The sequence below is a fragment of the Thamnophis sirtalis genome, unplaced genomic scaffold (genome assembly GCF_051295495.1).
Source record: "Thamnophis sirtalis isolate CommonGarterSnake01/CBP01778 unplaced genomic scaffold, rThaSir2_p1.2 scaffold_2, whole genome shotgun sequence".
In the NCBI taxonomy this organism is placed as follows: Eukaryota; Metazoa; Chordata; class Lepidosauria; order Squamata; family Natricidae; genus Thamnophis; species Thamnophis sirtalis.
In genome coordinates, this window is record NW_028261382.1 from 8,756,963 (window position 1) to 8,770,297 (window position 13,335).

The 13,335-nt window shown below is 41.7% G+C and overlaps 1 protein-coding gene across 1 annotated transcript; it reads left to right on the forward strand.

Moving 5' to 3' along the window:
- Window positions 1-700: 700 nt before the first annotated feature.
- DUT (deoxyuridine triphosphatase) lies at window positions 701-8,029 on the forward strand. The gene is made up of 7 exons (XM_087704206.1): window positions 701-1,161; window positions 1,950-2,142; window positions 4,852-4,943; window positions 5,052-5,096; window positions 5,710-5,784; window positions 6,746-6,816; window positions 7,912-8,029. Exons 1-7 carry the CDS (start codon window positions 1,134-1,136, stop codon window positions 7,966-7,968), a joined length of 561 nt encoding a protein of 186 aa, XP_087560332.1. The 5' UTR covers window positions 701-1,133; the 3' UTR covers window positions 7,969-8,029.
- Window positions 8,030-13,335: the final 5,306 nt, after the last annotated feature.

The following is a 13,335-nucleotide window of genomic DNA, read 5'->3' on the forward strand; positions in this document are numbered from 1 at the left end:
CTGACTTAAAAAATAAATAAATCGATTTCTCCAAACTTGGAATGGCCTCCTCCTCTTTGTCTGAACAAAACAACCTCTGAACAGAAAAAGGAGGAGATTGATCTCCCAGAAATCTATTAAATGTGGTTTTCCCAGCAGGCTTGGGGATCCCATAGAAATAGGGATCTACCCAGAGTCATCTTGTAGGGGAGATAGGCAGCATAAAGGTTTAATAAATAACATTTAAAAGGGAGCCCTACAAGGTTACACAGGGTGTAGGATGGTGGTCCGTTGATTGTATTTATATGTTATATTTACATCTGTTTCAATGGCAGCCATTAAATGAATAGAATAAAATAGAATAGATTAGAATAGAATAGAATAGAATAGAATAGAATAGAATACTTTATTGGCCAGGTGTGATTGGACACACAAAGAATTTGTCTTTGGTGCATATGCTCTTGGTGTACATAAAAGATACATTGTCACTAATCATAGGGTACAACACTTAATGATAATCATAGGGTACAAATAAGCAATCAAATCATACTAGCAAACCATCAATATAAATCGTAAGGATACAAGCAACAAAGTTACAGTCTACCTGTATAAATTTGACCGATAAATGACCAAACACATACATAAATATAAGGGTTTCCCTGCCTAAGCAGGGGGTGGTGGTGGTGGACTAGAAGAGCTCCAAGGTCCCTCCCAACTCTGTTCTATAACTATAACTAACATACTATCCTATCCTATCACCAAAGTCTCTGGGCAGATCAGGGTGGTTCGTTCCTAGCCCTCCATTCATGGAACTGAAGCCAATTAGGGTCATTAGTCCCCATTTAGGGAATCCCACCTGAGCATCTTTCCTAAAAGGGTCAGGGTTCTGGTTTCTCCCAAGGCAAAGTCACCTCCGGGAAGCCAAGCGAGGCCTCTGCTCTCCCCCCAGGTCTCTTTAGCCAAACCCGGGTTAAGAGACGTCTCGTGTGAATGCAGCCTTCCTGACTTCTCCCGACCCCTGGCCGAGGAGGGTGGAGGGAGACAAGGATGCCATCTTAGCCTCCTCTCGGTCTACCAGAGACAACGACGCTTCCCCCGCACCTCTGCGGTCCCGGAAGCAAAACGAGGCCGAAAAAGACCCTTCAGGCGCCGCCATGGCTCCCCTGCGCTCCTTCATGCACAGTAAGCAAACACCTTTAATTCCCCCCCTCCTTTGGGGAAGGTGGACTCGTCCATAAAGAGCTGTACGGTTCTCTGGCCTTGCAGAGCCGTAGGGCAAAACCATTCTTATACGCGGGGGGGGAATGGGGTTCATCCTAAAAGGAGACGACGGGGAAATCGGTAGCTCACTTAAACAGCCTCATTCTTGTGTTTTTTTGCCTCCCGCAAGAACAGCCGCCGCCATTTTATTTACCTGAGTGAAATTTAGCAAGACAAGCCCCCTCAGTCGGGATGAGGGAGGCCGAACGGACCCGTCCACCCCGAATCCCCCCTTACACACAAACCAGGCATTTTTGGCCACCGTTCTCGTGGAATAGGCAGGGGGGAAAAACCCCGCCCAAATCCGAAGCGAAATTCACTTTTCTCTCTCTCTTTTTTTTTGGCCCCGTTAAGAATATCCCGATTCGGACAACGACGGCGCGCGCCGGCTTCATTTTTGCCGTTTCTTCTTTATACTGACAGACAAGGGGAAATCCCGCCTCCGCCTTGGCGCCCATTGGCTACCAAAGTTGGCCACTTTTTAAGACTTGTGGACTTCAACTCCCAGAATGGCTGGAGAATTCTGGGAGTTGAAGTCCAGAAGTCTTAAAAGTTGCCAAATTTAAAGACCTCTGTTCCTCGCGCGCCCATTGGCCGTTGGTGCCGCGCGCCCCGCCCCGCCCCGCCCCAAGCGGGACTCGTTTGGGATTTAAAAAGAAAAAAATGAGCGGGCTTTCGGATCATCTCGTCGTCTTCTTTCCCGCCTTCAGAATTGACCGCCTTTTTTCGCGCCGTCGCCATGCCGGTCTCCAAAGTAACCCCCGGGGAACCTTCCAGCGCCAGGCAGGTGACCATTCCCGACGGGGACACGTCCTATCAGAGCCTGCGCTTCGTCAAGCTGACGGAAAACGCCGTGGCGCCTTCTAAAGGATCTTCCCGGGCGGCGGGCTACGATTTGTACAGGTAAGAAAGGACAGGGTGTTCTGTGGAGATTTCTCAATCTCCCATGGTTTTGTCCCAAAATAGTTGTAGTAGTTGTTTGTTTTCCCCCCCCCCAAAAAGTCAGCTGGATTTTCTTGGCGTTTCCTTTAAAAAGGTTTCGCTTCGAATCCAACACGTTTCTTCCGATGAACTGAGGAAGCTTCTTAGAATAGAATAAGAATAGAATAGAATAGCAGAGTTGGAATGAAAATAAAGATAATAGGGAAATGACAAGGGGAAAGAAATGGGGAGGAGAGATGAAGGATAAAGGGGAAAAGAAATATAAACTTTCGACTTTTTTCAGCACAGTAAAAGCCAACGTAGAAGGACAGCCTTAACTTTTACATAACTTAGTGATTACTAGCCATTTGTGCAACAATAAATTAATCCATTCAGCAAAACCCAAAATCAAAGTTCCATTCTCTTCTGTCTCGAGCAGAAAATTCGATTTGCAAGTAGAAAGAAAACCGGACATAGTCTTTTCTGGACTGTAATACAGTTTTAGAATATAGAATAACAGAGTTGGAAGGGACCTTGGAGGTCTTCTAGTCCAACCCCCTGCTCAGGCAGGAGATCCTAGACCACTTCAGACAAATGTTTATCCAACATCTCCTTAAAAACTTCCAGTGTTGGAGGATTCACAACTTCTGGAGGCAAGTTGTTCCACTGATTAATTGTTCTAACTGTCAGGAAATTTCTCCTTAGTTCTGAGTTTCTTCTCTCCTTGATTAGTTTCCACCCATTGCTTCTTGTTCTACCCTCAGGTGCCTTGGAGAATAGCTTGACTCCCTCTTCTTTGTGGCAACCCCGGAGATATTGGAAGACTTCTATCTTATCTCCCCTAATCCTTCTTTCTATTAAACTAGACATACCCAGTTCCTGCAACTGTTTTTATATGTTTTAGCCTGCAACCCCCTAATCCTCTTTGTTGCTCTTCTCTGCACTCTTTCTAGAGTCTCCACATCTTTTCTACATCGTGGCGACCAGAACTGAATGCAGTATTCCAAGTGTGGCCTTACCAAGGCATTATAAAGTAATATAAACACTTAACGTGATCTTGATTCTATCCCTCTGTTGATGCAGCCTGTGTTGGCTTTTTTGGCAGCTGCTGCACGTGGCTGGCTCCTATTTAAATGGTTGTTCACTAGGACTCCAAGATCCTTCTCACAGTTACTACTATTGAGCAAGGTAGTACATAATATTGTCCCTGTGCATTTTATTTTTCTTGCCTAAATGTAGAACCTTAATTTTTCCACCATTGAATTTTATTTTGTGAGATAGCGCCCAATGTTCAAGTCCCAAAGGTAGAGTGAAATTGCCCCCATTGCATTTTAAACTTCCATGAGGCTGGTGGGAGGAGCTGCTGGCTGGGGCAGGAAGGGGGGGAGTCTGAGAGAGAGTATAGAAGACAAAGCGAAACCTTTTAAAAGAAAATCCAGCTGCTTTTTGGAGAAACACACACACACACAGAGACATTTGAGGAACAGGGTGGTCTTCTTACAGCTTGAATCCGATCTTTAATCAAAGAATTAGCAATTGTGGCATTGTTCTTTTTACCGGTGGGCTGTCAGTAAAAGTGAATTGGGTAGCTATAATGAATGTGAATAATATTGTTGGGCAGTTGGTCTTTCAGGTAGGTTTTTTCAGAGTATTCTGCGCTAACCGATAAAATACATTTTTCTTCCAAGGCTACTGGTACAATGAAACAATAATTCATTCATTTGAATCCAAGATCAACCTGTAACTAGTAGTCCTCGCTTAGTAGACCTTAAATTGGGACCAGCAGCTCTGATGCTAAGCAATGACGTCGTTAAATAAGACATGTGACGGCAGGGTCAGAGTTTACTATTTTAGTGCCGACTTCTCCATTGATTTTCCTTGGTGGAAGCCAGTTGCGAGCATGTAAATGGCAATCGCGCAGCTGTGGACCAATACAACAATCATACATTCTCATCCACTGCAAAGTGCATGAATGTCAATTGTGATGGCAGGGACACAATTGTACAGATGGTCCTCAACTTACAAGTATTACTTTAGCAACCGTTCAAAGTTACAGCGGCACTGAAAAATATGGCAGGACCCTTTTTCACACTTACAACTTTTGCAGCATCCCTGTGATCACGTGATCAAAATCCAGACACTTGGCAAATTGTCTCATATTTAATGACAGTTACACTGTCCGTGAATCATATAACCTGCTTTTGGGACCTTCTGACATGCAAAATCAATGGGAAAGCCAGATTTACTTAACTATGTTACTAACTTAACTGCTGCAGCGGCGCAGTGGTTAGAATGCGGACTGCAATTTGGCAGTTTGAATCTCACCAAGCTCAAGGTTGATTCAGCCTTCCATCCTTCCAAGTTTGGTAAGATTGTTGGGGGCAATAGACTAACTCTAAACCGCTTAGAGACGGCTGTAAAGCACTATGAAGCGGTGTATAAGTCTAGGTGCTGTTGCAGTGATTCACTTAACAACTGTGATGAGAAAGGTAATAAAATGAGACAAAGCTCACTTAAAAAATGTCTTGCTTAGCAACATATGTTTGGGCTCAATTATGGTCATAAGTAGAGGACTACCTGTGTATTAAAGTGTATAAAAAGAAATGACTTCTGCATACAATTGGAACTTACTGATTTTTTTCTTAGATATTCATTGTTTGTTTGTTTGTTTGTTTTTTGTTTGTTTGGTAGTGCATATGATTGTGAGGTCCCTGCTGTAGGGAAAGCTGTTGTGAAAACAGATATTCAGGTTGCCCTTCCTACAGGTTGCTATGGTCGAGTAGGTAAGTTGTTAAACAGAAAAATAGTAATCTTATAGGTTTGCTAAACCTTTATTGGTGAAAATTAGAAAGTGGGTCATAATTAACAATTTTTTTTCCTTTTGATTTAAGCTCCTCGATCTGGATTAGCTGTAAATCATTTCATTGATGTCGGTGGTGAGTAATTGTTTCTGAATGCAATTATATCACTACATGCATTTAGCTGCTGCAGCATAAAATGCATATTACATTATTCTTAATTGAGAAAAAAAAATGTCCTTAGTAAAATAAATTGTCAGGCTCCAAAATGAGGTTTTGCTTATTTACATTAATTTACATATTTTATAAGATAGCAGTACTTACGCTCTGGGAATAGAAGTATTGAAAGATGAAATGTGAGTGAGTTTTCTTTATTATATAAATAAGCTCCCTATAATTTTAGTGAAGCTAAACGAAGGAACATATGTTCTTTGCAATAATTTATTATCAAGTTAATTAAAGCACATCTGTTAAAGCAATTGACCGTGAACTAAGCTCTGCAGAACTATATGTTGGCAGTTGGCTAGATACATTTATCCACTGCATATATTTATTTCAATTAAACAATGTTTGGAAACAAACATTTTCAAACTTCTTATTTTTAAGGAATCCTCACACTGATTTATTTGTTACTGAGCTCCTGAGCTAATAAGACTAAGCCTCTACTAAGACTAAGGCTCTACACACACACACAGTCAGTCAGTCAGTCTCTGCAAGTGAACTCAAATATTTGCATTCTTTTTTTTAACAGCTGGAGTAATTGATGAGGACTACAGAGGAAATGTTGGTGTTGTATTGTTTAACTTTGGAAAGGAACCATTTCAAGGTAAAAAGAAGGAGTTAATGTTAAGCTGATACTTTCCTTAAATTTCCTGCTTTTATATTAGAATATACATGTAAAGTTTTGGCAGAGGGAGCTTCAGGACAATGGAAACACGTATATTGCCTTTGCAAATATAGCATCAATCAAAACTTCCCAAACTGTTCCGCTCACCAACCTCCTTATAAAGTTTTAGCTTTTTCTTTGCCCTCCAAACATTTAGTATATGAAAATAAATACTACCAACAGCACTACCAATAATAGCAAAAAAATACTGCCACCGGTAGCCTCCCACCATCCAGTGCGATCCCACAGAGTTGGCCTCCTCAGGGTGCCGTTGGCCAGACTGTCGGCTAGCAACCCCCAGGGGGAGACCCTTCTCTGGGAGCGCCTTCCCTCTGGAATGAGCTGCCCTCACATAATCTCCGACCTCCGGTCCTTCCGACGTGCCCTAAAAAGTTGGCTTTTCCAACAAGCCAACTTATACTGAACAAGCCAACTGAACAAAATAAAATAAATGATTGATTATTGTTAATTTTAATCGAATTTTTAAAATGTTATTGTTAATCTTAATTGGGTTTGTTTTTGGATACTCTATCTAATTTTTTTTTAACTTTTGTAATATGTGTTTTTTTTAATGTTGTACGCCACCCTGAGTCCTTTGGGAGAAGGGCGGCATATAAATCCAATAAACAAGCAAACAAACAAAAACAATAACACATAATCCCATTGACCCTTTCAGAATGATATTTAACCGCACTGGGGAACCCTGGCATAAATAATATGCTGGACTTTATAAGCAGTCATCCAATCTCCAAGAGGAGAAACAAGTAATTTCCTTACATTGTCCTTAGATTAATTGCACAGTATTTTTCTGGCATTTTCCTTAGAATGATATAACAATCTGTTGATAATGTTTTTTTTAAAAAAATATATATATGTTTTTAAATTCTCTCTCTTTTTTAAGTTAAAAAGGGTGACAGGATTGCTCAACTAATCTGTGAGCGCATCTACTATCCAGTTCTTGAAGAAGTCAAGGTAAGAAATAACTGCTAATCCAGATATCTTACTGTTTAATAAAATATAGGAATTCAAAGACTTTATCTAATGTAGGGATATGGGTGAAATCTATTTGGTTCACATTTACTTCAAAATCTCAATTTTTTGTCACTGGTCTGCAGAGTTTAGTTTTTAGCATTATAACAAATGATGTCAGCCTCTGCCTTGCTGCTGCTTCGGCTGCCATTGAAACGGGGAGGGGGGGCATGGTATTTGGGAGGGGAATCATTATGTGCTGGAGGAGTGTTCTAGAAGCTGTCTGATCATCTCATTGCGCATGTGGAGGAAGGGAGTTTCCCACCAAGGCTAACTGTCCAGCATTCCACCCTGATGGTGTTTTTTGAAGTTATCTCCCACCTGACAGTTGGGTGACTTATTATTGGACTATGGACTGGGGAGCCAAGGGGAGGGGATTGAACTATACATGATATTCATTGCTTTCGCGCCTAATTAACCAGACTCAGCTTTGCTTTGCTACTTATCGTTTGTAATTAGTAAAAGTACACTTAATTTCAAAAAATGGAGTTGAATGGTTTCTTTCCTGATTATTAAATAAAGCAGCACCTGACAAATTCCTTTTGAAAATAGATTAGTTATGGATGATTATAAGAAACCATGGCTGTCATTTATTGGAATGTCTAGGATGTTTAGATCTGTGAATATAGAGGTAGACTGTTCATTCAGTGACCATTTGAATTTACAACACTAAGAAAAGAGATTTACCACATTGTTGACTGAACTTGCAGCCATCGCTGGGTCCCCAAAGTCACATAATTGTGGTTTGGCAACTGGTGCATATTTATGCTGTCCACAGCATCACACACTCATTATCTGTGACCTTCATAACAAGCTTTCAACAAGCAAAGTCAGTGGGGAAGTGGGTGGCAAGTCAGGGTCACAGAGTCCGGCACAGTCACCCAATGTTACACTTTACGACTGTGTCACTTAGTGACAGCAGGCAATCCCAATTGTGGTTAGTGAGGATCACAATTGGGATTTAACGTGTGCACTTTTTTCTTTTACAATCCCCCCCCCCCTTGTTATTCAATTAAACTAATTACTTCTGTTTTTCAGGTTTTGGATGAAACAGAACGTGGCTCAGGCGGTTTTGGATCAACTGGGAAGAAATAAAGAAAACTCTTTTATACAGTATGTTTTTGTATACCTTTTTAAAATGTAAATAAACTTTGATAGAAAATTGTGGGATTTTTTTTTTCCTTATAAGGAAGAGACGAATTTAGATTTAGATTTTAGATTTAAAGTTTATTTAAAAACACTACTGCAAGGAAAATAATATAGATCACTACAGGCTGTGTTTACTTAGTGCTGTTGTAGGGAGAGGAATCTGCCAAAGATAACTAACTTTCAGAGACTACTTAAAACCTTACCACACCCCCAAAGCCCTTGTTCGCAGCCATAATCTTCCAATCAAAATTTAACTGGAATTGTTTTAAAAGCAAGCTACAATTAAAAAGGACACCGGGAACAGTTAATAGATAGTCCTCACTTAATAGCAATAGCAGTAGACTTATATACCGCTTCATAGGCCTTTCAGGCCTCTCTAAGCGGTTTACAGAGAGTCAGCATATTGCCCCCAACAATCTGGGTCCTCATTTTACCCACCTCGGAAGGATGGAAGGCTGAGTCAACCCTGAGCCGGTGAGATTTGAACCGCTGACCTGCTGATCTAGCAGTAGCCTGCAGTGCTGCATTTAACCACTGCGCCACCTTGGCTGCAAGGAAAATAATATAATTATAATATAATATAATATCCACATTCCATGACTGAGGTTAAAACTACAGAACAAGGAGGGCTTACAACTGGTCTTTGATTGTTGGTGTCACACTGTCCCTACACTTTCATGGTCTCAATTTGGGCACTTGGCAACACAATGACGTTTCATTGTCCCACAGCCAAATGTGAAAATATGTCTGGTAAACTGAGTTGTATGGAGTCCACACAGCATTCAAGTACAGTACTAGAGATCCTATTTCAAGTTGCAATCCTGGTCTGGCAAGACCAGAGTCAAACTAGAAAATTGCTGCATTAATGTAACACAACTTAAGCAGGTTTTATCTAATTCTACTTGTTATAAACAAAATTTAAACTGGCACCGGAAGCCTCTTTTTCAGCCACTAAAATTCTTACGTGTTTCTTCTCTCTGCAAATATTTATACAAATGCTTAAGCTTATTAAAAATCACAAGAGCAAGAAGCTCACTACTTTAAAGCCAAAAAGTTGATCAGGCAAGCATGTGACATGCCCACATTCAATACTGCATGACCCTTTTTTGGTTCCTGTCAAATATATTGAACCAAAGATAAAATTTGTTAATAATTGAGGGACGAAGGATTACAATCATTTCCACTTTAGCAAATAAGCCACTAGATGGCACTTGAAAATAGCCTTTTCCTATTTTCCCCCCCTCCAAAAAATGCCTAGGTCTGTAACTAATCAATAGCCCTTCCCATGAGATGATGTTGGTGGAAAGCAACAGAGCAATGCTTGAGAGAAAGCTGGCAAAAAGATGTCATGGCATGGAGAGAAACCGAATCTACAAGTGAAAAGATTTTGGAAGACTGGCCTGTTTGCACAATTGTTCCTGGCTTACAAATACCAAAAGGGGAAGAAAAAAAAAACTTTTCTCCAGGCGTGGTTTTTCAACAAGAATGGAAAAATAGAGCAAAGAGAAACATTCCTCCTGGGTTTTTTTTTTCCCTTTCTCAGTCCATCAACTTTCATCTCCTTCGGTTCAAACTTGATTCTTGCAAGTATACTTGGTGCTTCACATTTTAGTGCGTGGCACCCTCAAAAGAGCAGGATTTTTGTGGTCCCTTAATACTATTCCTCTATTTCTATGTTGGCTGGGACCCTAGGAATCATTCAGAAAGATAGTATCTGCCATTGTCCTTCGCCTTCAAGGTTATTAAATAAGCTTCAGTATAAACTGACCTGTTAGCCCTATCAAATCCTTGCAAGAATAACTTCTTTTTTCAGGGGAGTTTAAAACTTTGGGGGTGGGGGGAAAGCTTTGGAATTTTCAACTTGGATACAGCTGCCACATACCTCCCAGCGGCCAGAAAGATCCCACAGATTGGGCCTCCTTCAGATGCCGTCAGCCAGACAGTGTCGGCTGGCGGGCCCCCGGAGGAGGGCCTTCTCTGTGGCTGCTCCAACTTTTTGGAATGAGCTACCCCCAGAGATCCGGACCATACCCAGTCTCATGGCCTTCAGGAAAGCTGTAAAAACCTGGCTGTTCCGGCAGGCCTGGGGCTGTTGACCTCATTGTTGAGGTCCAACCCCGATTAGAATGAATGCATGTGGTTTTGTGATTTAAACTGACTTTTTTCTTTTTTTCTCTGTCTTTTTTGTAAGCCGCCCGGAGTCCTTCAGGATTGGGCGGCATATAAATTTTGATAATTAAATTAAATTATAACCTTTGATGAAGCCATTCTGGCTTCCCTGCTTCCTACTTGTGTGAATGCGATGCACATTCAATAAATGGAGATCACTAAATGTCTTTTGGAGATTCTCAGCCATCGACTTTCTGGTTTTTCTAGAGCAGTGTTTCTCAACCTTGGCAACTTGAAGATGTCCGGACTTCAACTCCCAGAATTCCCCAGCCAGCATTCGCTGGCTGGGGAATTCTGGGAGTTGAAGTCCGGACATCTTCAAGTTGCCAAGGTTGAGAAACACTGTTCTAGAGAGCTGAAGAAGCTTCTTGGATAAGAAGCGAAACCTCTTCAAAGAAAAAACACAAAGTCCAGTTGCCTTTTGAAAAAGCACCTTTGGGGCAATAAATAGAGATGTTATTGTTACAGACTCTATCCAAAATAGGTAGGCACCACTATAGGACACAAACTATTCCATTAATGGCAGTTAGTTTGAGGAGCCAAGGTGGCGCAGTGGTTAAATGCAGCACTGCAGGCTACTGCTAGATCAGCAGGTCAGCGGTTCAAATCTCACCGGCTCAGGGTTGACTCAGCCTTCCATCCTTCCGAGGTGGGTAAAATGAGGACCCAGATTGTTGGGGGCAATATGCTGACTCTCTGTAAACCGCTTAGAGAGGCCTGAAAGGCCTATGAAGCGGTATATAAGTCTACTGCTATTGCTATTAGGGGAAAGAACCTTTGCTTGTTCTTTCAAATATTTTTGGAGAATGTGCTCTAAAATTCTATTTGGGAATATGGTGCGCCTTCGGCATTTAGTCATGCCGGGCACATGACCACGGAGACATCTTTGGACAGTGCTGACTCTTTGGCTTTGAAACGGAGATGAGCACCGCCCCCTAGTCGGGAATCACTAGGACATATGTGTGAGGGGAACCTTTATCTTATATGGCAAGGAACACCTTTGCAATTTCTTTTGTGTACTCTTTTCCCACACTTTTCAGAAATTTTAATGTTAATTCATCAGGTGCCCGTTCGGATGTCTTTAACAAAATTAATTATCCATGTTTTGGAAGAACAGCTAAATAATAGCCACCCAAATGTGTTCCAAGGTCCAGCAAATGTTTCCTTTGACTACTAATTGTGATAAGACAATCAAATAAATTTATGTGTTCGTCATTGAAACAGCTCTCCAAAACGAAATCACTTTTAACTTTAATGTGAACATTTTATGCTTTAGAGTCCGGGCAGCACAATGCAGCGCAGAAACAAAAAACAAGAATAATAATAATTGAGATTAACTGCAATTGTCCAGGACAAAATTACTGCAAGATGTCATAATTGGACAAAAACCAGTCTTTATTTCTTTTCCAACTAAACACAGCCAACCAGATGTCTTTTAGACCTCATTTTGCCACCTGCAGAGATCATAGCATTGAAAATTCCTCCTATACCCGAGAATAGGATGGCTTCCGAAAAATGTAAATTATAGATGTTAACATCTCCTCATCTGACCTCTTCAAAAAAAAAAAGGCCATGAATCAGCCTTCCTTAATCTGCTATCCTCTAAATATATTGTATTATTGTATTATTCGGTAGAACCGGTTCGTCAAATCTACCGAACTGGTTAGAAGAGGTTCCACCAGTGGATCCGGAAAGCAGGCCACACCTACAGAAGAGGTTCCAAAAATTTTTGAAACCCACCACTGGTCCCTGGATATGATTATTCTACACTATCATGCTCATATTTATAAAACTCAGTGCTTCTGTGAAAGGTAAGGATGACTACTGCGTTTGTGGTGCAATCAGAACATTGCGTGTGTTGAAGTTGTTTTAACGCAAACCAAAGATGCCTTTTAAAAAACAAGTTTACATCATATTCTTATGCATGGCAGTGCTGTGTGTGAGGTAATTTAAGGTGGTTCTGACAAGTGTCGTCGGCATCTTCATATCCGGTCACATGGGTGGCAAGCCACTCCCATCTGCTCACATGGGCAGCAAGCCACTCCCACAAAGGAGGCCACATCCACAGAGTAGGTTCGAACAATTTTTGAAACCCACCACTGCCCCGCCCCCATCTATTCTCTGCTTCCTGAGTCCCAGCTGATCGGGGGGGAAACAGGGATTTTTGCAATATCTTTCCCCTGCCATGCCCACCAAGCCATATCCATCAAGCCATGCCATGCCCACCAAGCCATGCCCACAGAACCGGTAATAATTTTTTTTGAATCCCACCACTGGGTGCAATCGACAATTCAATGTATATAATGTTAGCTTAAATCTGCAGGAATTGATGCTTTATACTATAGCAATACCACTTAGCCGTATATAACACTTTGCAGTGTTTTATAGCCCTCTCAAAGCAGTTTGCAGAGTCAGCCTCTTGCCCCCAACAATCTGGGTCCTCGTTTTACCCACCTCAGAAGAATGGAAGGCTGAGCCAACCTTGAGCCTGGTGAGATTCAAACTGCCAAATTGCAGTCAGCCGGCAGTCAGCAGAAGTAGCCTGCACTACTGCACTCTCACCACTGCGTTGTTCAATATTTCTAATGGTTCACTCAAAGTCTTCCTTGAGCCAACCTCAACTGTGGTACCAGCGATTGTGCGGGCAATGTTTTTGTGTTGTTTTTGTGTCTTCTTCCAAATTATTATTTTGAGCTTCCCAAACTTTACTTTACTTTAATAAGATTTGTATGCCGCCCACTCCCTTGGGACTCTGGGCGGCTCACAACAAAAGTAAAAACATATAAAAATTTTAAAAATACAATTGTTAAAATTAATCTATCATCCACTCAATCAAACGGGGCTGGATATTCATCAACAGCCCCATGCCTGCCGGAACAGCCAGGTCTTGGTTGCTTTACGGAAGGCCAGGAGAGTGGTGAGGGTCCGTATCTCGGTGAGTAGCTCGTTCCACAAGGCCGGTGCAGCTACAGAGAAGACCCTCCCTCGGGGAGCCACCAGCTGGCATTGTCCGGTCGACAGCACCCGGAGTAGGCCCAACCTATGTGATCTTATTGGTCGTTGGGAGGTGAATGGCAGGAGGCGGTCCCTCAGGTAGCCAGGTCCAATACCATGTAGGACTTTAAAAGTAACGACTAGCACCTT